The 21659-nt window shown below is 49.7% G+C and overlaps 1 protein-coding gene across 1 annotated transcript; it reads right to left on the bottom strand.

Moving 5' to 3' along the window:
* Positions 1-341: 341 nt before the first annotated feature.
* LOC308348315 (apolipoprotein L2-like) lies at positions 342-6255 on the bottom strand. The gene is made up of 3 exons (XM_080812324.1): positions 6033-6255; positions 4898-5024; positions 342-1304 (listed from the first exon to the last, which is right to left on the bottom strand). Exons 1-3 carry the CDS (start codon positions 6061-6063, stop codon positions 446-448), a joined length of 1017 nt encoding a protein of 338 aa, XP_080668450.1. The 5' UTR covers positions 6064-6255; the 3' UTR covers positions 342-445.
* Positions 6256-21659: the final 15404 nt, after the last annotated feature.

The following is a 21659-nucleotide window of genomic DNA, read 5'->3' as shown; positions in this document are numbered from 1 at the left end:
TGTCTCCCTCTGCCTGCCGCTCTGCTTACTTGTGCTCTCTCTCCATCTTTCTGTCAAATAAATAAAATCTTTAAAAAAAATAAAAAAAGATGACAGAATCAAACATGTCGTCTTCTCACACATTCCAACAATGCTAACGTTACTATTCCTGGCCTTCCCATTGCTTGTTCCTCCACATCTCTCTTGATCTATGTTCCCTGTGCCCCCTTTAGTCCTGTCCCCTGTCTGTCCCCTCCTTCCTTATTCCAGGTTCCCTGTTCCTTCCCCTCTTTTTCTCCCCCTGCCCACCCTGCATTAACCCCTCCCTCACTGGGCTCAGCTTCAGCAATGCCAAACGCCTCAACAACCCAACACAAAAGCTTTATTTTGCACTTTTCCCCCCTCTGATAAGGCACCTCCATGTCTTTGTCCCACACATGTCCCTGCTCCCCGCCCTGCTTGGGGATCACGGAGTCGCGCTCTCCTTCAGACGTTCATAGATCTCGGTGAGCTTCTCCAACTTGCTCTCCAGCTCCCGGGCCCGCCGCCTCATGTCTTCAGCTGACTCTGTCTTTGCTCCTTTTTTCAAGTGCTCAGAGTCTTTCACGAGGTTGACCACATCCTTTGCAAGGGAGAGACCTGCAGTGGCCGCACCCATGATCCGGGCTCCTCTGGTCATTGCCAGAGCAGTGCCTCCAAAAGCTTTCTGCACCTGCCGGCCACCTTGACCTGAGACTCTCAGAGCTGTCATGAGGCGCCTGGCATTGACTACAAGGCGAGGTTTGACTTTGGCTAGCTTGATGGCATGAATATTCCTTGCAATGTTTTTCAGGGCTCTAAAGCATTTATCTGTTAAGGAGTAAATCTGGGGTATGTGGTCATAGAGAACCTTTGCAACGACCTGCCCTTTGTCAAAATCAGTTGATGTCAGGTCGGCTTGGGCTTTTGCAGACGACTCACTTGAGTCTTCCACGATGCTGGTAGACACCTGGGTCACAGTGGCTGCTGCTCCCAGCCCCATTCCAGTTGCCAAGAGTGCCAGACTGGCCCCTGCTGTCACAGGAGCCAGACCCAGACCAAGGATGCTCAGGAGGCCGGACACAACACCAGTGGAGCCGGCTACTACGTTGGCGATGGTGCAGTTCCTGTGTACCCTGTCCACCTCATCTGCAAGCTCATGGAGCTTTCTTATACTCTCCTCAAGCTCCACTTTCAACTGGGGAAACTTATGTAGAAACCTCTCCCTAACGTGCTGCTCTTCGGCCTCCAGATCCATGGTTCTTTGCAGCTCGTTCAGACCTTCACGTAGGGCTTCTGCCTCCTCCCTGAAACAAGGAGGGTCAAGTGATTAGAAGAAGGTTATTGGAAAATGGGCTCCATTTGCTCTAACCTACAAACACCACAGAACTTCTACTGTAAATGAAATGGAAAAGAATGTTACGAATGCAAAGAGTCCTTCCTGCAATGTTACACACGTTCCGTACACTGTTCATGCTCCATAACACACCCCAGTCAGGGAATAAATAAGTCCGGGACATCCTCAGAGGCTCTTAAATAGGGGCTATTGGAGGAAGACGGCCTCGCAGTCAGGGACAAGTCCCCACAGTCAGTACCACGCTGTCTGCAGACTGGGAACTCTGCAGATGAAGAAAGGGAAGTGCGGTTGGAGCAGGAAAACCTCCGTTCGGAGAAACGTCGTGTGTGCTGAGGGATGAACTTACCCACAGAGGTGCTCTGGCCCTGGGCACTGGGAAGTGAGCTCTAGGCCCCACCTAGGATGTCAAGGGTCCTAGAACAGTAAGACTGTCTTCCGTTGCCTGGGTCTTTGGTCTCGGGACAGCCTGACAAGATGATGGAGTCTTTGGGTCATGAGCTGTCAGTTGTGACTATGGAGGACCTAGAAACTGGCCTCCCAGGGGAACAGAAGGCGACAGGTCAGGGGCGCCTGGGTGGCTCAGTGGGTTAAAGCCCCTGCCTTCGGCTCAGGTCATGATCCCAGGGTCCTGGAATCAAGCCCTGCATTGTGCTCTTTGCTCTGCAGGGAGCCTGCTTCTTCCTCTCTCTCTCTCTGCCTGCCTCTCTGCCTACTTGTGATCTCTCTCTCTGTCAAATAAATAAATAAAATCTTTAAAAAACAAAAATTCCTTTGGAAACTTCCTTTGTCTCTGTTCCCCAAGATACATGTTGGCAATCATCCCCCAAGCCTAACACCCACTAATATACATCTAAAGGGTCTCATGACTAAGGTTTTATTAGTCACTAAAATGACTTTTTTTCAACAGTAGTTAGTCCCCTCAAGGTCCTGGACACCTTGCTTCCAAAATTCCTTGGAGACTTATGCTCTCCCTAACCCCCTCCCAGTTTGAAAATATATCAGGGGCCACTTCTCATGACCCCTCTATCTGCCCACAGGTGCTATCCCTGTGCTTTAATAAAACAACTTTTTGGGGTGTCTGGGTAGCTCAGTGGGTTAAGCCTCTGCCTTCAGCTCGGGTCATGGTCTCAGGGTCCTGGGATCGAGCCCCGCATCGGGCTCTCTGCTCAGCAGGGAGCCTGCTTCCCCCTCTCCCTTTCTCTGCCTGCCTCTCTGCCTACTTGTGGTCTCTGTCTGTCAAATATATAAGTAAAATTAAAAAAAAAAAAAGAAGAAGAAGAAGAAGGCGACAGGTCAGCCATGCAGGCAGATGGGATTGAGCTACAGTAAAACTCTGCCTTGAGGTTCAGGCTGAAAAATACTCTCTCCTGGACCACACATTACCCGGGCTCTGTGCCTTGACCTTGGTCTTCTGTGCCCTGCACTTCACAGCCTGTCCTGCCCAGTCTGAACAAGAACCCTGTTGAGTCAGGTTAGCAAGAATCCCCCTACCATGAAGTCTCCTCTAGTGATTTCCCATCCCCTGCCCCTGCCCTGCTCCTCGGCTAGAAATCCCTACCCAGCCTCACTCTGTTCCAAGATGAGCCCAATCTCTCTCCCCTATGACATCACTCGATGCCTATGGCTTGAATTAAGTCTTCTTGACCATTTTAATAAGTGTCACAGAAATTGCTTCCTTGCACAGTGTGAGCATCCTGGTGGGAAAAGCTCCCCGTGCACTGTCACACTCTGAATACAGGACACTAAGACCTCCTGAGGACGATGGAAGCTTTGCACTGGAAACCCTCCCAGACTCTGCCCCAAGCGTCTCTCTCTTTGGCTGATGGGAAGCTGTATCCCCCCCGTCACACAGCGGAACTGAGGGGACAGCTCTAGGCGAGCTCTGTGAGTGCTTCCGGGGAATCATCCAATCTCAGGGGCATTTGGGGTCCCCCCCGCCAATTTGCAGCTGGTGCCAAAAGTAGGGGCAGCCTTAGGGATTGTGCCCTCAGACTTTGCACTTTGGTTAACTCTGGGTGCTTGGAATTAAAAAAAAGAAAAAAGTAATCTTCAGAGCGAGAAAGGACCTTAGTGACCATTTTGCTTGGCAGCTGCTCTTCCTCCCAAGCCCGCTGTCCTCAGATGGGGCCCAGCCACTGCCCCAACTGACTGAGAGCCAGGACACCCACTACCCTGGTTCCCCTCAGACTCTCCAGCTCATGTCGCGGACTCCCGAGCCACCACCCAGCACCCCCGACCTCACAGGTGTCACCAGCCTAACTCACACCTTAGCTGGTACACCAAGGCCATGTGCAAGTTTACGACACCTCTTAAAGATACAGGAGACTTCGCGAACCTTCTCTATGAATCACACAGCCGGAAATGACCTGCATTCTGGCAGCTAGCGGAGGAAGTACTTTCCTCTTTGGTGGGGACTTCTGAGGCTCAGAATCCCTCAAAGGTACACAATTGGCAGCTGCCCCCTGTGGAGCTGGAAGTTGTCACAAAGTCACACTGACTCCTATTGGTCTGGAGCTGCTCTGTGTAGAAGAAAGGGGCTTCCAAATGGTAGTCAAGACCCCCCAGATCCCAGGCAAGGTATGGAAGAAACACCCCTATGGCCCCTTATGCCCGGTGGTGAGGAGATCAAAGGAGGGAGGGAAGAAATGTCCCCTGTCCCCGTCACAGGACCTCTGCTAGGTCCCTGGTCTCCTCAAGTTTGTGCCCTAGAGCTTCCCTCAGTCCCAGATCCGCTCCCAAGCCTACCTAGTCCTCCAACCTAGACGCCCCCTTGTCCATCCTCATTGTCATCTCTGGCCCTGGTCCAAGCCTCCTGGGACCTCGGACAGGGTGGTTGCACTTGGTTCTTCAACTTTCACCCCGCAATTCACACGAAGGCCCTGGCCACAATCTTCTCAGATTGAATTACTGTTCCCATTCAACAAATGCCCAATCTGACCCTCCCAGACACACAGACCCAGAGAGCTCCAGGGCTGGGCAGAGAGACAGTCAGGATCCAACCAGCTCAGTCCAATTCCACTCCAGCCTCTCCACGTCGTGGGCCCACAGGATCCTGCCTGTTCATGGAACTGCTCAGATGGGGAGGGAAGGTTCTAGTCGAATCCCTGGGGGCACAGATTGAGGCATCAGCATTCTTGTGACTCATCCCAGAGGAAGTCATGCTTGGCCCTCATCTCCAGGAAGAAGAACCTTGGCCCCTGTCACTTCTCGGCAATCCTCTAAAGACTTAACATTAATGGGATACCGACTATGTGTCATCACTCTGCCAGGGACGTTACACACATTGTCTTCATTTCCTCATGATAAAATTGAACAGATGAACACATCAAGGGAGAGAAGGGTCAGCTTTAGGTTAAAGCCCAAGGTCACATATCCTGCCCTCTGCAGGTTTCACCTCTCCTTAATCCGAGGCCATTCACTGCCAGTGATTGTCATGGAAGACATGTTCCTCATGTCGAGAAGGAACATGCTCAACCCCAACCCAGGACACTGTCCCACAGAGACCTGGGTGACATCTTGGGGCATCTGGGGCCGGGGGCTTACCTGGACAAAGTGGCCTCAGCCACGAATCTCTCCCAGGCTTCATGGTCAGACAGCAGGACGTGCAGCATCTCTCTGCTCACTGAGTTCTGAAAAGTCTCAATGACCTCCTTGAGAAAACTTACACTCTCTAGATGGAACGAAAAAATGAAAGTTTTTAGTTTTCTCTTATTCCTGCTTCACTAAGGGAGAGAAGAAATCAGGGATTAACGGGAGGGAAACCACAGTGCTAAACTGTGCTTTTATGGACTTGTTGTTGGGACGGGGCAGGGCGGGGGGCAGGGAAATAGCTGAGAGTCGGCCTAGGCAGGGGTATTGAGATTAACAGAATCAGTTCCTGCCCCGCTTTCGTATCTGAAAAGCAGGGGCTTACAGCTGGGACACAGGACAAGTGCCCTAACATAGCCGTGGGAGGCCGGGGAATGCCAGGGGAGGAGAGATTTTACCTGGAACTAACAGGTTCCAGGGACAGGGGACAGCAACAATACTTAGGGAGGACACACTGTGTAGCAGGCCCTGGCCCAAACACATGAACGCATTCTATTTGATCCTCATAATCACATAAGGAAATACTCTCATTTTACAGGTAAGGTTAGGTAAGGCACTCCACATCACACAGCTGGGAGGTGGCAAAAACCAGACTGGGGTCCAGGTCGTGTCCCACTGACCCTCAGAGACCACTCAGGCTGGCAGCAGGGTGAGAGCTGGAGGGAATGGCCTCTCTTGTAAGGCCCCACAGTCATCCAGAGCCACGCTGGAGGCTTGGACAGGGCAAGAGGGCAGGAGCAGGCTCCAGGGTTGCTGGTCTACCCCCGCCCCCCACCCCACCTCAGGATCCATTTTTTCCCCTCCTTTCCCCTCTGCTGTCCCCCACCTCCCTCTGGACAGTCCTGGCCTCATTTCTGGGTCATTGATGGATTTGATGGGCAGCCGGGGATGGGAGGAAGTAAGCACCTCAGCCATGACCCTCAGAAGATAAGAGGGAGGTGTCCCTACAGACTCCTGGGCTGGGCGCTCCACTTCACCTCTCTCAGGGGCTCAAGGAAGCTGTTCAAGGGACCGATTCCTCTGTAGGTGAACTCAGCTGGAGGCATCCCCGCAATTCCAGGGATCATCCAGAGAAGTAGAAGGCGACTACCTGGGCTGAGCCCACGGGGTCCTGAGGTCATGGTGTCAGCAGTGGGATCTGAGAGTTTTCCCTACAGCTTGCGTCCACGTTGCACTTAGAAGGAGCTGTCGCTTCACCCCTGGGGAAGAGAGAACAAATCGTGGGGTCAAATGTGAACCAGCAGAGGCAGCAGGAAGCAGCGAGGGGCCAGGTCTCTGGGGCTTCCCTCTGGGATGGCGACAAATCCCCAAATGGACTTTACCCCGTGTGTTTGTCTGTGTACTGGCTTCTGTCAGCTGCTATTTAAGGAAAGTTACTCACCTCACTCCAGCTCACTCCCAAGCCAAGTCAGGGTCCTGTTGTCCTGTTGGGGCACAAGAAGAAGATCATCAGACAAGGAGACTGCCATCTGAGAAGTTACAGAAGCAATAAAACCAAACACAGAAGAAAAGACGGGAACAAGTGTGCTGGAAATTCCTTGAGGTCGGGAACGTGTGTGTTTACTAATGGGTAAGAGCTAATACTGATCAAGTATTGATGACAGGCAGGCTCCTGATGTGGCCCCTCACTGAGTACCCCACTCCAGGACCTGGGGCTCCTGGGGCTCCTACTAGTAAGTGGAGGAAACCAACACCTGAACTTAGGTTAGTCCAAGTTCTCACAGTAGTGCTCGAGCCAGGACGGGAACCCGAGTGTCTCTGATCCAAATCCTGTGCTCTACTCCCTTTCATCTACAAAAAGATTTATTTATGTACAGTGACCTTTGAACAATACAGGGGTTAGGGGTGCTGACCCGCATCCTCGTGAAGTAAAAAATGCATGCGTAATTTCTGACTTTCAGAACTTAACTATTAATAGCCTACTCCTGACCAAAAGCCTCACCAATAACATAAGTAACCAATCAACATACCGTTTGTATGTTATATGTTTTATGAAATGTGTTCTTGCAACAGAGAAAGCTAGAGAAAATTAAAATGCTAAAATCATAAGGAAGAGAAAGTACATTTACTGTACTGCACATATATTTAATGAAAAAATCTGCATGTAAGTAGATGTGTGTCATTCAAACTTGTGTTGTTCAAGGGTCAGCTGTGTAAGTATTTATTTGTAAATGACTCCTCTCCTTTTTTCAGCGTTGGCTTGCATCAGTAACAAGTCTCTGTCTCGATCAATTTCCTGGTGCCACAGCTTCCCACAGCCTGTGTCCTCCTTGCTTCTGCAAGATTCTTCATCCCACAGGGTCTGGACTCCTGCTGAGTCCTGGCGCAATCCCTACAGCCCCTGTCTAGCCTTCTTGATAATGTGCAGTCCTCTCTATAGTCCTCCCCCACCTGGGAACCTTAGACTCTTTCTGATTCTTCATCTAAATGAAGATGCAACGAACTATCTCCTTGTATGAAACACTGCCTGTATTTGAGATTGTTTCCTTAAGACACTTCCAGAAGCACAATGACTGGGTCAGAAGCTATCCACACGTACAAATTTTTTCTTACCTAGAGTCACACTGTTACAAAAAATGTTATACCAATCACATGCACACTCACAGTACATGAGGGTGTCCATCATCCTAATTTTTTTAAAAAACAGACTGTTGGGCGCCTGGGTGGCTAGGTTACTGAGCATCTGCCTTCAGGTCTAGTCATGATCCCTGGGTCCTAGGATGGAGTCCCACATCACCACTCTGCAGGAAGCCCTCTTCCCCCTCTCCTACTCCCCCTGCCTGTGTTCCTGCTCTCGCTGTGTCTCTCTCTGTCAAATAAATAAATAAAATCTTTAACAATAAAAATAAAAATAAACTAAAAAATAAAAAACAGACCCTTAACGAGAGAGAATTTATTTTTATTTTATACTTATTTATTTATATAAATATGTATAATTATATAAATAATTTACATATTATATAAATTATTAAAATTATTTATTTATATAAATAATTTATATTTATTTTAGTTCTGTTATTACCTTGGCTTGGGAGATGAGGAAAGAAAGCAAATGTTGATTACATTTAAGCCTTATGTTTTACGTTAACTTATTTTTTTTTTTAATAATCTCTACACCCGATTTGGGACTCGAACTCACAACCCCAAGGTCCAGAGTCCCAGGCTTTTCCAAGTGAGCCAGTCAGGAGCCCCTTGGCACTATCTGAACAAGACAAAAGAGCATTTAATAGCCACCCCTCCTGAGACCTGACTGAAAGAGAGTAAAAGTACTTATAGGTATCAAAATAATGAATGATAACAGTGACTCACATTTGTGTCCTAAGCTCTGGACTGGTGATTGCTCTAAGCCTTTACAAACAGTAACCTGTCTTCTTCCAATCATCACTGAGCTGTGTATCGCTTGCATCCCTGTTTGCAGATCGGGAAACTAAAGCACAGACTATGTGATTTTTCCCAGAGTCAGAAATCTGGTAAGCGGTAGCCTGGGTGCAACCCTGCCTCCTGGACTCAAGAACCCACACAGCGTCTCTCTTCATTCTGCTGCCAATGAAAACGGAGAACGGGGCCCAGCCGTAGTCCAGAGGCTTAGACAAATGTTTGAATGCAGACTGGTCGGAGAATTGAAGCTGAATACAGAAAAACAGAGGGAATTTCCATCAGAAAAACAGAGAAAGGGCAAACAGGCAGGAAGAATGGTCTGCTAGGTAGAGCTGTGGAGAGGGAGACCGAAGCTGAGAGGCAGGTGGAGGGGAAGCAGGAATAAGGTTACCAACCCCACACCTGACCCTATATTCACATCAGCCCAGGTCTACACCAGAAGGGGAAAAGCAGAATCAAAAGCCACCAGAAAAAAAAACCTGTCTTCTGGTGTCTAGGAGGCCCTCATCCAATCACTCGACATGGAAACCTGTCAGTCAACTTACCTCTCTCTTAAATACAGATGGGCAATCTAGGATCAGATACACAAGAAAGATGACCAGATGGAAAGGGTGGCTAAGATCGATAAAAAATGACACCAGAAGCGGTCCGTGGCTGGCTTAGTTGGTAAAACATGCAACTCTTCATTTGAGGTCATGAGTTCAAGCCCCATGTTGGGCATAGAGCTCACATTATAAACAAATCAGAATTACGGGGCCTCTGGTGGCTCAGTGGGTTAAGCCTCTGCCTTTGGCTCAGGACATGATCTCAGGGTCCTGGGATCGAGCCCCACATCGGGCTGTCTGCTCAGCAGGGAGCCTGCTTCCCCCCCTCTCTCTGCCTACTTGTGATCGATCTCTCTCGCGCTCTCTCTGTCAAATAAATAAATAAAATCTTTTTTTTTTTAAAGTCAGAATAGGGGCACGTGGGTGGCTCAGTGGGTTAAAGCCTCTGTTTTCGGCTCAGGTCATGATCTTAGGGTCCTGGGATTGAGCCCCGCATCGGGCTCTCTGCCCAGAAGGGAGCCTGCTTCTCCCCCTCTCTCTGCCTGCCTCTCTGCCTACTTGTGATCTCTGTCTGTCAAATTAAAAAAAAAAAAATCTTAAAAAAAAGAAGTCAGACTACCCAAATCAACTGGACTTAATAAATCTTAAAAACACTGATACCAGAAGAAACACATAATTTTGATGGGGAATAACTTTAAACCTCAAATCAATGTTCTCTCGGAGATTAGAAAACTGTTGTCTTCATAAAATGAGAACAGGATGCACTGAAAAGGGAAAAAAATAATGGGACAAAAAAGAGATCTTGGGACTTAAAAAGGGATTGACATCTAAAGAAGTCTACGGTAAGGTTAGAAAAGTCAAGGAAAACTTCCAGAAAATAAAACAAAAAGGTGACAAAAGAAGGGGACCTAAATGGGGAATGACAAGTTACCATTTGCTATTATTTCTTAGAAAACTACTTGAGAAAGAGCGGCAGGAAAAAAAAAGTTCATGTGTTCATGGTGTGAGGTGGAGGATAATAACCAAGAAACCAAAAGACAGAAAGATGTGAGGTCCGGGAAACAGGAAAATTAACATAGACAGAAAGGAACCCAAGGAATACAGCTGGGCATGCAGCAGGCCTAGAGAGCAACAGCCCGGAATGGAGTAAGAAGTGAAGAGTTGTGTGGGGAAAGGGGACTTGGTATCCTACTTACATGATGCACTGTTCAAAAGAAATTGAGGAGATATTGAAGGCAACATTGCAAGGGGTAAAAACAAAGGCAATTAGAAAGTTGGGAAAAGTTAAAACTGTACGAGAAAGCGTGTGCCACTACATTTCCCAAGTTAGCTTTACAGTAAACGATACTGAAAACATCACAAATACGTAAACATTCTTGTGTGATTTTTAACTTCTAGAACAAAAGAGACTATTTAAATATAAGAACTAAATGCACTTGTTGCCAATCAATATGTAAATCAAAGTACAATGGTAGAAGTTGGGAGCTGCAGCACTGAAGAGAGGAGAAGGATTAATATCCTCATTTGACAAGGCGGGCAGTCCGAAAATACTGGCTGCGATTGAGAGGCTAGGAAATGAAGAGGTAAGAAAAAAGAAAAAAGAAACAAAGGTGTAAGTAAATTGTTTATGAGTAGACATAACTGAGGACATAAGTTTAGTGGCAGAATGATATTAGGAAAATGTGGGGAGGTGTGTAAGAAAAAGTATAAAAATAAGTGAAATCATTCTCTGCCCTAGTAAGAAATAAGTAGCTCGCTCATAATACAATTTAAAATTGTGCCTGGGTGGCTCAGTGGGTTAAGCCTCTGCCTTCCACTCAGGTCATGATCTCAGGGTCCTAGGATCCAGCTGAGCCCCGCATGTGGCTCTCTGCTCAGTGGGGAGTCTGCTTCCCCCTCTCTCTCTGCCTGCCTCTCTGCCTACTTGTGATCTCTCTCTCTGTCAAATAAAGAACTAAAAAATCTTAAAATAAAAATAAATAAAAATCAAGGGAATGAAGTTAGCTATCGTGGTGGGTGACTATCTACTTTGCACCAGGCACCGTTCTAAGTGATTTGGACGCATCAACTCATACATTAGTTCTCACCATGACTCTGTAAGAAAAGGAACTGAAACCCAGAAAGGTTAGGTAATTGACCCAAAGCACCCAGCTAGTGCCAGAGCCGGAATTCAAATCCAGACTCCCTGTCTCCAGAGCCTACACTCTCACCTATTCTGTTCTCCCAATCATATAAAGATATTGATTAACCACCTACAGAAAAAGCAACACATTAAAAGTGATTGTTTTAATTGGGAAAGTGGGTGAGCAGGACTAATGGATTTGTTTAAACCATTAGTTTAAACCATTTGTTTAAACCATTTGCACTTGTTACTTTGATTTCTTTTTTCTTTTTAAGAAAGTGGAAGTCCCTTTAGAGCAGTGAGTAACAGCTCACCCCAATAATGGGCTGGTTTCTGGCACCACCACGTTCAAGATGATGACAGCCAGTGGATCAGTATCCATAAGAAATCAGCCTGACTCCTGATGTGACAAGTGGCAGCGTGGGAGAAACCTCGGTGGTTGATAAAGCAAGTTCTCTAAGAAAAGTGGGATGATAACATAAGTTCAACGAGAATATTCAGCATGAACGCCACCCTTCCACAGGTATATATATGGTCTAGCCATCTCTCGCCCACTCCCACAGGCACCCATGGCTTTTCCTCCACTCAAAGGTAGCAAGACTCCTTGGAAGAAAACTGAATTCCAGGGGCCTTCAATAGCCCCTACTCCAGAAGGAAACGATGCTTCGGGGATGTTCAGAGCGGTGCTCAATAGGGCACCCACTTGCGATCCTACCAAATTACATAGAGTAATGATGATCCTTGATAATGATTATTCCAATCATGTTTAATTGGGCCAGGCTGAGTCTGTGAAAGGCCGTGAGTTCCTAATAATGTTCAAAGGAGAAGAGCTGAGACCAAGTGCACAGAAAAGGTAGATATAAAGTTAAAAAGTTGTAATGCAAAAAGGCGTTAGTATAATGGAGACTGTTTCACAGTTAATTAATCCTAATAAGAAATGGGGTCTTTTTTTAATAAAGATTTTAGTTATTTGAGATAGAGAGAGTGCGAGCATGAAAGGGGGAGAGGGACAGGGAGTGGCAGGCAGAGGGAGAGGGAGAAGCAGGCTTCCTGCTCAGCAGGGAGCCCAACGTGGGGCTCAGTCCCAGGACCTTGAGATCATAACCTGAATTGCCCCCACCTTCGGCAACACCCCATCTAGAGCGGCCCTGTTTCCTTAGAGCTTCTCCCAAAGCACCTGACCGAAGCCCAGATCCTAGAATCGATTCCAACGCCCTCTTACTCTCTCACTGAGAGATCAACAACTTGGAGTGTCCCCAGTGGGTCAAGGCTGAAGGACTCAGACTGGAAGGCTGCGGATATACATCCTAGATATCCAGGGTTTCCACTGTGGGAGGAGGAAGGAATAAATTCAGTCAGCTGTCAGGTGATCAAGGCAGGCCTAGCGAGATTCCCAGCAGATTCCTTTCTCTCTCCAACTCCCTGTTGCGCTGGTCATTTCCTGACACCTGTCCAGGTCCAGCTGCCGATCTTTGCTCTTACCCTTGGTCTTAACAATACAGTGATTCTCATGGCCTTTGCTACGTTCCTGCCCAGCAGTTTCCATGCAACTCCAACCTCCTCCAAGGCCACTAGCACACCCGCCCCACTGCTGCCTCTCATCTTAGGACCTGGATTCAGGGATGTGTTTTCTGGGCACCTTTGCAGTAAGGGGTGATGGTACAACCCAGTCTTGCCAACAAGACACAAGGAAAGTCAGCTTCGGGGGTCCCGGGGACCTTCCTACTGTAAGGCACAGGTAGGAGAGGAGAGCTGGCTTGCCCCTTCTCCTTCTTCTGCTTTGAATGACCCTGGGGGTCCCAGGCAGCGAAATGACATCATGAAGCACAAGGACCAAGAGCAAAAGCAGAGAGCAGCAGCAGTGTGCGCACAGAAAGAGCCAGAACCCGGATGACACCAAACATTCTCAAATGTGTCTGCACTCTCGGGCCCAGCCTTCCCGTCCTCTGCTATTCTGGGCCCGGCCCTGACCCTTGTCCTGGGCCTCAACTGGGTTTGATGCTGGACAGTGCTCCCTCCCACCTGATTAGTACCCAGGGTGTCCCTGACTGGCCTGCAGATCGCTCAGGTCCTGTCAAGGCTGTCAGGAGGAGAAGGAGGGTGAAGCCTGCCCCTGCCCACCTGCGTGGCCCCGACAGGACACGGAGCCCTCCCATCCCCACCTCCCATCCCCGGCGGCTCTGGCTGAGCTCTCCGGAGGCAGCAGGACAGAGAGTCTCACCAAAGCATCTCCCTGGAAGGGCTGCAGGCAGGCTCCTCGGGCAGGGAGGAAAGGGGAGCCAAGGACAGGACCAGGTTCAAACTCCTTAGCCTGCCCCCCGGCCCCCAGTTCCCTAATGCTCCTGCTCTGGTCTTCCTCACTGTTCCCTGATTCCGTGTTGCCTTAGTGCGGGCACCCTCAAGGACACCTCGCTTCCTTGCTTCTTTTCTTTCTTTCTTTTTATTTTACAGGCTCCATGCCCAACGTGGAGTTTAAAAACACAGGGCCCTGAGATCAAGATACTCAGGCTATACCGACTGACCCAGGCCCGTGTCCCTCCTTGCTTCTCATCACACCTCAGCCTCCAGGCCATTGTTTGGGCTGTTCCTCCCCTCCCCGAATGCCTTTCCCCACCTGCCTCACCTTGTAAAATTTACCTGTGCTGAGAGACCCCGCTCAACCACTGCTTTCCCTGCCGTCTTCCCCATGGTCCCTCCGGGTTCCCCTTCAGTGTGCGCTGTCCTGACTGCAGTCCTCTGTGTGTCCTCCTCTGTTGGACTCTGAGCACTGGCGGGACCACGTCTATTCCCTGCTGCACCTCCTGTTCCAGGGCCTCCCGGGGAACCCTGAGCTGGGCTCAGAGCCGAGGTGTGGGAGCACAGCACACCCACCTCCACTCCCCGCTGAGTAATTCCACTTGTTTTCTTGTCTATCCTGATGAAAAGCTTGTCGTGGCCGAGAACAAATAAGACCAGGCCTCAGATTTCACACGAATTACCCTCCTGATTTAATGTGCTTTGGGCAATTCTGTGTGATTTCTGAGTTTCCATTTAGTTCCCCACGTCTCTGTTCTCCAACCATAATATTTCATATATGGGGAGAAAGGGGAAGGGGACATTTCAGGAAAACATGGGCTTCCTGATGCCTGAGACTTAGCAGGACTTACCAAAGCCTCCCCTCCCCCGGGGTGGCCAGGCCAGGTCTGGATCATCTGGCTCAGCTCCCTCCACTCTTACCCCACTTTTGTTCACTAACAGCTGCCGGGAACTTCGGGGAAACACGTGGGGGTCATTTCCTTACTGCCCTACAGGCTCCTTTGAAGGCATAAGAAAAGCTGGGTTTCTATGGGTGGTAGCCAGCACCTATTAAAGATGTCTTGAAGAAGGAAGAGAAGAGGAGGAAGAAGGAGGAGGAGGAGTAAGGAGAGGAGGAGAAGGGGAAGCAGAAGCAGCCGCAGAAGAGGAGAAAGGGGAGGAGAAAGGGGAGAAGGAGAAGGAAAACCGAAGACTTGGACAAAATCAATCAATCAATCAACAGGTCAATTCCAACAGGACCTAAATGCAAGCTAGAAGGAAAAAGCTACAAATGTCATGGAAGTAATGTTTAAAAAAGAACAACATTGAGTTGGAGAAACTTTTCTAATCAAGAGGCAAATCCCAGATGCCATAAAGGGAAAGTTTCAGTTATCTGCCCTATTAACAGCTAAAAATTGCATAGCACACCATGACCAAAGTCAGACTACAGCGAGAGGCCAGGAGGCCCCACCCGCGATCCTTGGACCACAAAAGCTGAGCGCCCAGGAAACACGACAGATCCTAGGAATCCCCATGAAAAGACTGAAGCCAAGTTCTTAAGAGATGGGAACAGAGAATCCCCAGGGAAGGGACTCACCCAGACTCACACGGTTGTCGGCAGGCAGGGCAGAAGGGAAGACCAGGCCTCCTGAAGCAGGTGTTTGGTAAAAAATGAGATTATTACAACCCAATGACTCCTAGGTTTACCTCTGCCAGCAAACACACCGACCTGGTATTGTCATCCCCATGAGTTTACAGTTTGGTGTTTTCAGATTACGAAGCCTAAACCACTTCGCTATGATGACTCGGGATGACTCACGTTGACTTGGGATGACTTGGCCGTTCTCACCCCTAGCCCCTCTCTTCCTTCTGATGGGGGCACACAACTCAGTCTCTTCTCTTCTGCCCCACAGTAGGTAGAACAGAGGCCCCGGTGGGGGACAGGGAGCAAAGCCCAGACATCTCCCTGCTCTGTCTCCCGGTCATGGTCGTGGTCACGGTCATAGCAGCCTGGGCCAGTCACTCCCTGTCAGGCCCTCAGGCTCCCTGTAGGCTGGGCATTGCACAGACACTCAGAGACACTGTGGGCAACACAACCCGGAGTCCTTGTACCTCAAAAGGAAATCCCTTGCTGGGGGCCGCCCAGAGGCTCTGCCTCACCTGCCCTCCACCTGCTCTGCTGCCTCCCAAATTCCCAAAGGCATGAACACCCCAACATCTGCCTTTTATCTGGGGTCGCCTGCTCAGGTCACACGTAGTCTGCCACCCGGGCTGAGTGGTGTCCCCCTCCCTCTCCACTGTTTTGGGGGCACAGGGGGAGGGGAGAAGCAGTCAGACAGACCCGGCTACAAATCCGGGCTGCGTCCCTGCTCCGCGTGGGACCTGAGGCGTGAGCTGCACGTTCCCCCCATCGACAAAATTGTGACAACACACGATCCTTTCCTGACAGAGCTGTTTGGAGGGACCCACCCCCTGAGCTCACCCAGGAATTGTCCTTGGAGCTGAGACACATCCAGGGGCTTGTGCCTGGGTGGACCCGGGTGTGCGTCTGGACAATAACCACACCTCAGGGCCCAGATATGTCAGGGACCTGAAGGGAAACTGAAAGTGTCCACGGCCCAGCAGCTCGTGAGGAAACAAACATGTCTGGGCTGGTCCCACCCTCCCACCCACCCTCGGCTGTCCTGACTCCCTCAAAGGAACAAGCCCACACCTGACATTCCAGGACCTTCTCTGCTCAGACCCACTTGCCACTGACACACTGTGGGACCCTCAGCAAATGACTCCTGCCCCACGATGTGACGTCCCTGAGAGCTGTGTCCTGAGGGTCTCATGCAGGTATGGCAGGGCCTCCGGACCTTGCCAGGCTCCAGGATCACGGCCCCGCAGTGCGGCGGCCAGGCTGGGCCTGCAGGCCCCTCAGGTGAGGATTCGGTGTCTCTGACCTGCGGGGACGAGTGCCGAGTCCTCCCCCCCTGGGGACCTGGAAGATTGGGTGACTATAAAATCAGGCTCCTCTGGACCCCCAAGGATCACAAGGAGTGTAAGAGGTTAACTGGACACATAGGTGGTCAGGGCCAGGGTCCCCAGCAAGCAAACCGTGACCCAGGACAGCTAAGCCCAAACCGCACTAGCATCCTGTTGGGCAGCCTCTGCAGGAGTGACGTCTGAAAAACATCCTGAAACACAACAATGGACCCTGAAACATGGGTCAGCATCCCGGGCTGGGACAGTTTGTTGCCTGATGTCAGCCCCAAAGACCAGCAACATGTGAACAATAACCTGAGAGGTAGACAAGGCATGATCAAAGCCCTGATGGGCACACCTTAACAGCCAGTCCCCAGTGGGGCCACACTCAGGATGCTTAAGACGCTCCTCAAAAGGGCTTAAATACCCCTAGACTGGAAAGCCAAAATGGTAAGTCCTCTCGGGTCCTTCCCTCTCGGGAGCTTTGTCCTACTGCTCAATGAACTTCACCTTGCTGCCCACCACTCTTCATCTGGTGCACCTCGTCATTCTTCAAAGCAGCGTGACCAAGAACTACAGGCACTAAGGGAACAAAAATCCTGGAACCATAGCAGTAGTATCCTCGTAGCCAAATGGCAGAAGCCACCCCAGGACCCTCAACGGATGAATGGATAAGAAAAAGACGGGCCATGCCTACAATGGACTATTACTCGGCCTTAAAAGGAAGGCAGTTCTAACATCTGCTGCAACATGGATGAACATGGAGGACATGGTGCTCGGTGAAATAAGCCAGCCACCAAAAGACAAACGCCACGTGAGTCCACTTAATGAGTTACTTGGTCATATTCATAAATAACAAAAAGTAGATGGTGGGTGCGGGGGGCTGTGGGAAGGGAGAGAGGAGTGAGTGTTTGCTGGGGACGGAGCTTCAATTTCATAAGATGAAGAGAGCTATGGGGACCGAGGGGAGTTTAGCGTCGGTCTCGGCCCATTGATCATCAGTGTCGGGGTTGGAATGGCCCTTGGGTTTCTCATTCTGACTGCAAGACGCCCTTCAGCAACAGCCATCAGGAGACGGACAGGATAAAGATTTATGACGTATCAGACCCGAAAATTACGCAGCATGCCTGGGTCACACCGAAAGTTCATGGGGAGGGAGAGTGCGCTCACCCAGGGCCTGGGGCTCTTTTATGGGAGTTGAGGGTGGGAGCCGAGGGTTCTGCGGGCTCACTCTTTCTTGGTGACTATAAAGCTTGGGAAGAGAAAAAACAAGTGGGCCTAAGTAGTCAGTTATGCAATTCAACCAAGATTTCCTAAACAAAGGAGCCTCGTGTGGGGTAGAGGAAGGGGGACGGTCAGGCTGCTTCGTTAGCACAGTGTTTATGGAGGTGGCCCTCTTTCCGAAAGTGGATGCCCTGGTGATCAAAGCCTAAATCAGGCACTCCTGTTACAAAAAAGAGGGGCGCCACTCGTGTTACAAAAAAGAGGGGCACCTGGCTGGCTCAGTCAATGGAGTGTGTGACTCTTGATCCTGGGGTCATGAGTTTGAGTCCCACATTGGGAGTAGAGATTACTAAAAAAAATAAAACAAACTTTAAAAAAAAAAACCCAGGGGCGCCTGGGTGGCTCAGTGGGTTAAAGCCTCTGCCTTTGGCTGGGGTCATGATCTCAGGGTCCTGGGATCGAGCCCCACATTGGGCTCTCTGCTCAGTGGGGAGCCTGCTTCCCCTCCTCTCTCTCTGCCTGCCTCTCTGCCTCCTTGTGATCTCTGTCTGTCAAACAAATAAATAAAATCTTAAAAAAAAAAACCCGACAACAATGGTAGTGCTGGTCACACAACACTGTGAAAGCATTTAATACTACTGAAGTGTATGCTGAATGAGGGCTACAATGGGAATGAGGTGTTATGCATATGTTACCCCAATTAAAAAAAAAAAACCAGGGGGAAAAAAGCCCGTCACAAAAGGACAAGTGCTGGACGATTCTATTCCTGTGAGGTACTCATCACCCCAAAGTAGTCAAACTCATAAAGACAGAAAGCACAGCAGTGGTTGCCAGGGGTGACCAGGGCTCCTGAGATGGAGCCCTGCCTCGGGTTAGAGACTCTCTCCCTCTGCCCCTCTCCCTCTCTCTCTCAAATGGATAAAAGGGTCTTTAAAACAATTTTTTTAACTAAAAAAATGGTTAGAATGGTGAACAACATCCAAGAACATGGATGGATCTAGAGGGTGTGATTCTAAGCAAAATCGGTCAGAGAAAGACAAATGCCTTACAATTCCACACATATGTGGTATTTAGGAAAGAAAACAGAGACCAAAGAAAAAAAGAGACAAACAAAAAAGACCTTTTTTTTAATGTTTCAAGTTTTTATCAAGTCAGACTCTTTTATTTTTTAAGATTTATTTCTTTATTTGTCAGAGAGAGAGAGAGAGAGAGAGAGAGCCTGCACAGGCAGAGGCAGAGGGAGAAGCAAGGAGCCAGATGTGGGACCTGATCCCAGGACACTGGGATCATGACCTGAGCCGAAGGCAACCGCTTAACACACTGAGCCACCCAGGCATCCCAAGTCAGACTCTTAAACACAGAGAAAACACACTGGTGGTGGCAGAGTGGGGCACGTGGGCAGGTAGGGGGCAGGGGCTGGGGGTGAGAAGCGCACTTGTCGTGAGGAGCACTGGGTCGTGTGCGGAACCGCTGAATCTCTGTATTGTACCCCGGAGGCCACTCGAACACTGCATGCTGGCTATACTGGAATTCTAACTTCCAAGTTCATTAATTAATTTTTTAAAAGAGTACACTTAAATGCGATGAACGCTGAGAAATACAAAGAATTGTTTCTTCGTATTGTGCACCTGAAACGAACACAACACTGCATATTAACTACACTTGAATAAACACAAAATAAGAAACAATCAACAAATCATAAATCCTTAAAAAGCCCAAGCTTTGTGGAAAAAAAATAACAGCACGTGACTCCCTCACTAAAGCTTTGCAAAGCATTTTCACGCATGATGGTATTCGCTACCACAGCCTTGGAACAAAAACATTTTCCTTTTTTTAACTCTATTTGACAGAGAGACAGAGGCAGCGAGCAGGGAGGAGGAGGAAGGAGGCTCTCCTCTGAGCAGGGAGCCCGATGTGGGGCTCCATCCCAGGACCCCTGGATCATGACCTGAACCAAAGGCAGATGCTTAACCGACTGAGCCCCAAAGGCGTCCCAGGAAAGCATTTCTTCTCCCTGTCTCACAGAGCACAAACCTGTGCTTCAGATGGCTGACACGGCTTGCCCAAATCCTGAGGAAGCGGAGCTGGTGTTCCGTTTTCTTCTCTGGCTCCTGCCCTGTCCCCTGCAACCATGTGGGACAGAGACTCCTGGAAGGCGAGGGGTGCCCTGCAGGGGGCGCTCTCTGCAGGTCCCCTTCCCAGCACCCTGCAGCTCCAGGGCGAAGAAGGCAGATGCAAATTCTCTTGATGAGGGAGGAAGCTCTTTTCTTTTTTAAGATTTTATTTATTTATCTGAAAGAGAGAGGGAGGAAATACAAGCAAGGGGAGTGGGAGACAGAGAGGCGGCCTCCCCACAGATTAGGGGGGCTCACCGTGGGGCTCGATCTCATGACCTGAGCCAAAGGCAGACACTTAGGGACTAAGCCACCCGGGCAGGCGCCCCAATGAGGGAGATGCTTTTCATGCAGGGATTTCATCCTCTGCTTTTAAGGAAAAGAAGGAGGATCTCTCCCTGCCCCCACCACAACGGGCTCCCCACCGCTGCTGGTCAGGGAGAAAACGCCACAACCTTGAATTCCTCTGTTTCTGCACCAAACTTGTATTCCCAACAACTCTCCCCGGTTCCCTCCTAAAAGGTAGTGATAGCTACCGTCCCTTGTCTCTCGGGACTTGCTTATGCTTCGCCATGGTTTGTCCAGAGTTGCAATTCCTCCACTGATCCCGAATAAACTCACTTAGCTGGTGAAATAGCTGTTTTATTTTTAAGGTTGACAGCCCAGAGGAAGAGAAATCCTTAAAACCCTCAAGGGTTCTAAAAATGTAGTTTTCCTCCCTATGTTCTCCGTGTTGGCTGCAGATGAGTCACAAAACTTCACAAATACCAGAACTGGCTGCCAATCCCAGCTGGCGGAGAGGAGGGGCCAGCCTGGCAGTCTGAGTCTCTAGTGGCCCCGGGGAGGTCTAGGTCTGGCTGTGGCCACCTGGCGCAGGTGTCAGACGCTCCTGACACAGCTCCCCACCTCCAGGCCATCAGACAAGCTGCCTGACATGCTTCCGTCAAGGCGCCGTGGCCCGAGCTCCACTGTGTCCAGGTCCCCCTTCCATGAGCGAGAGAAACTACGGGGTATCACACAGCCCCGCTTGAATATGCCCCTCGTTTCTCACTGCACCTTGGTTTCCTTGCTTTTGGAAAGCGGACACACCTGACAGTGGTACTGAGGGGATGAAGAGAGGCAAGGCAAGGACTGTGCTCGGCATGCAGTAGGTGCTCAGTTAATAAGAATTGCTATTTTTGGGACTCCTGGGCCGGTTAAGGGTCTGCCCCTAGGACTCCTGGGATGGAGACCCACATCAGGCTCCCAGCTCAGCAGGGAGTCTGCTTCTCCCTCTCCTTCTGCCCCTCACTGCTTATGTTCCCACTTTCTCTAATAAATAAATAAAATCTAAAAAAATTTTAAAAGAACTGCTATTTCCTGAGCGCTCACTGCGTTGGGCAGGCAATGAGCAGTCACAGCGTCTGCATGACCTCCTTCTCCCTTCCCAGCACTCCCTTGAGGGTGCCTGCTGTCCTGATCACCTCCACATATAGATGAGGACACACACAGACTTTCTGAGAAGGAAGTCATTTTCCCTGGATCATGAAACGGGCTGTGGCTTCCCTACTTTTGCCCAGCGATCCTCCCCAGCACCATCACCATTCAGCTCTTGAATCACAGACTTAAAAAGAAAACACAGGGCCCCTGGGTGGCTCAGTTGGTTAAGTGACTGCCTTAGGCGCAGGTCATGATTCCAGAGCCACAGGATCAAGTCCCACGTCAGGCTCCCGGCTCCACAGGGAGTCTGCTTCTCCCTCTGACCTTCATCCCTCTCATGATCTCTCTCTCTCTCAAATAAATAAATAAAATCTTTAAAAAAAGAAACTTAGGTGTTAAAAATAAACCCCACAAATTGTACACTCACAAAACAAAAAAGTACATTTCACCCCATTTCCCGGGCAGTGACATCTTCCCTAACTATGGTCGTTCTCAAAGCGAGGACACAGACCCCGGTTCAAGGAATTGGATGACAAACCTCAAACCGCCCTAGTTTCTGCCCACACTCACTGGTATGTCTGCATGAGAGTCCAAGGACCCGTCGATTCACTGGACCCTCACAACACTCAAGACTGTTCTGTCCCTGCAAGCAAACTCCCTGGCACTAACCTTAT

Source organism: Martes martes (genome assembly GCF_963455335.1).
Source record: "Martes martes genome assembly, chromosome: 8".
NCBI classification, from domain to species: domain Eukaryota; kingdom Metazoa; phylum Chordata; class Mammalia; order Carnivora; family Mustelidae; genus Martes; species Martes martes.
The sequence above is the reverse complement of the archived record's forward strand: the minus strand, read 5'-3'. Positions and strand labels throughout refer to the sequence as shown.

Excerpts from the sequence above, each read along its gene's own strand:
- LOC308348315 (XM_080812324.1), bottom strand. The coding sequence starts at position 6,063 with ATGACCTCAGGACCCCGTGGGCTCAGCCCAG. Across the intron at positions 5,025-6,032 it reads ACCCCGTGGGCTCAGCCCAG|AGAGTGTAAGTTTTCTCAAG; the intron begins GTAGTCGCCTTC and ends CGTTCCATCTAG. Across the intron at positions 1,305-4,897 it reads GCTGAGGCCACTTTGTCCAG|GGAGGAGGCAGAAGCCCTAC; the intron begins GTAAGCCCCCGG and ends TCCTTGTTTCAG.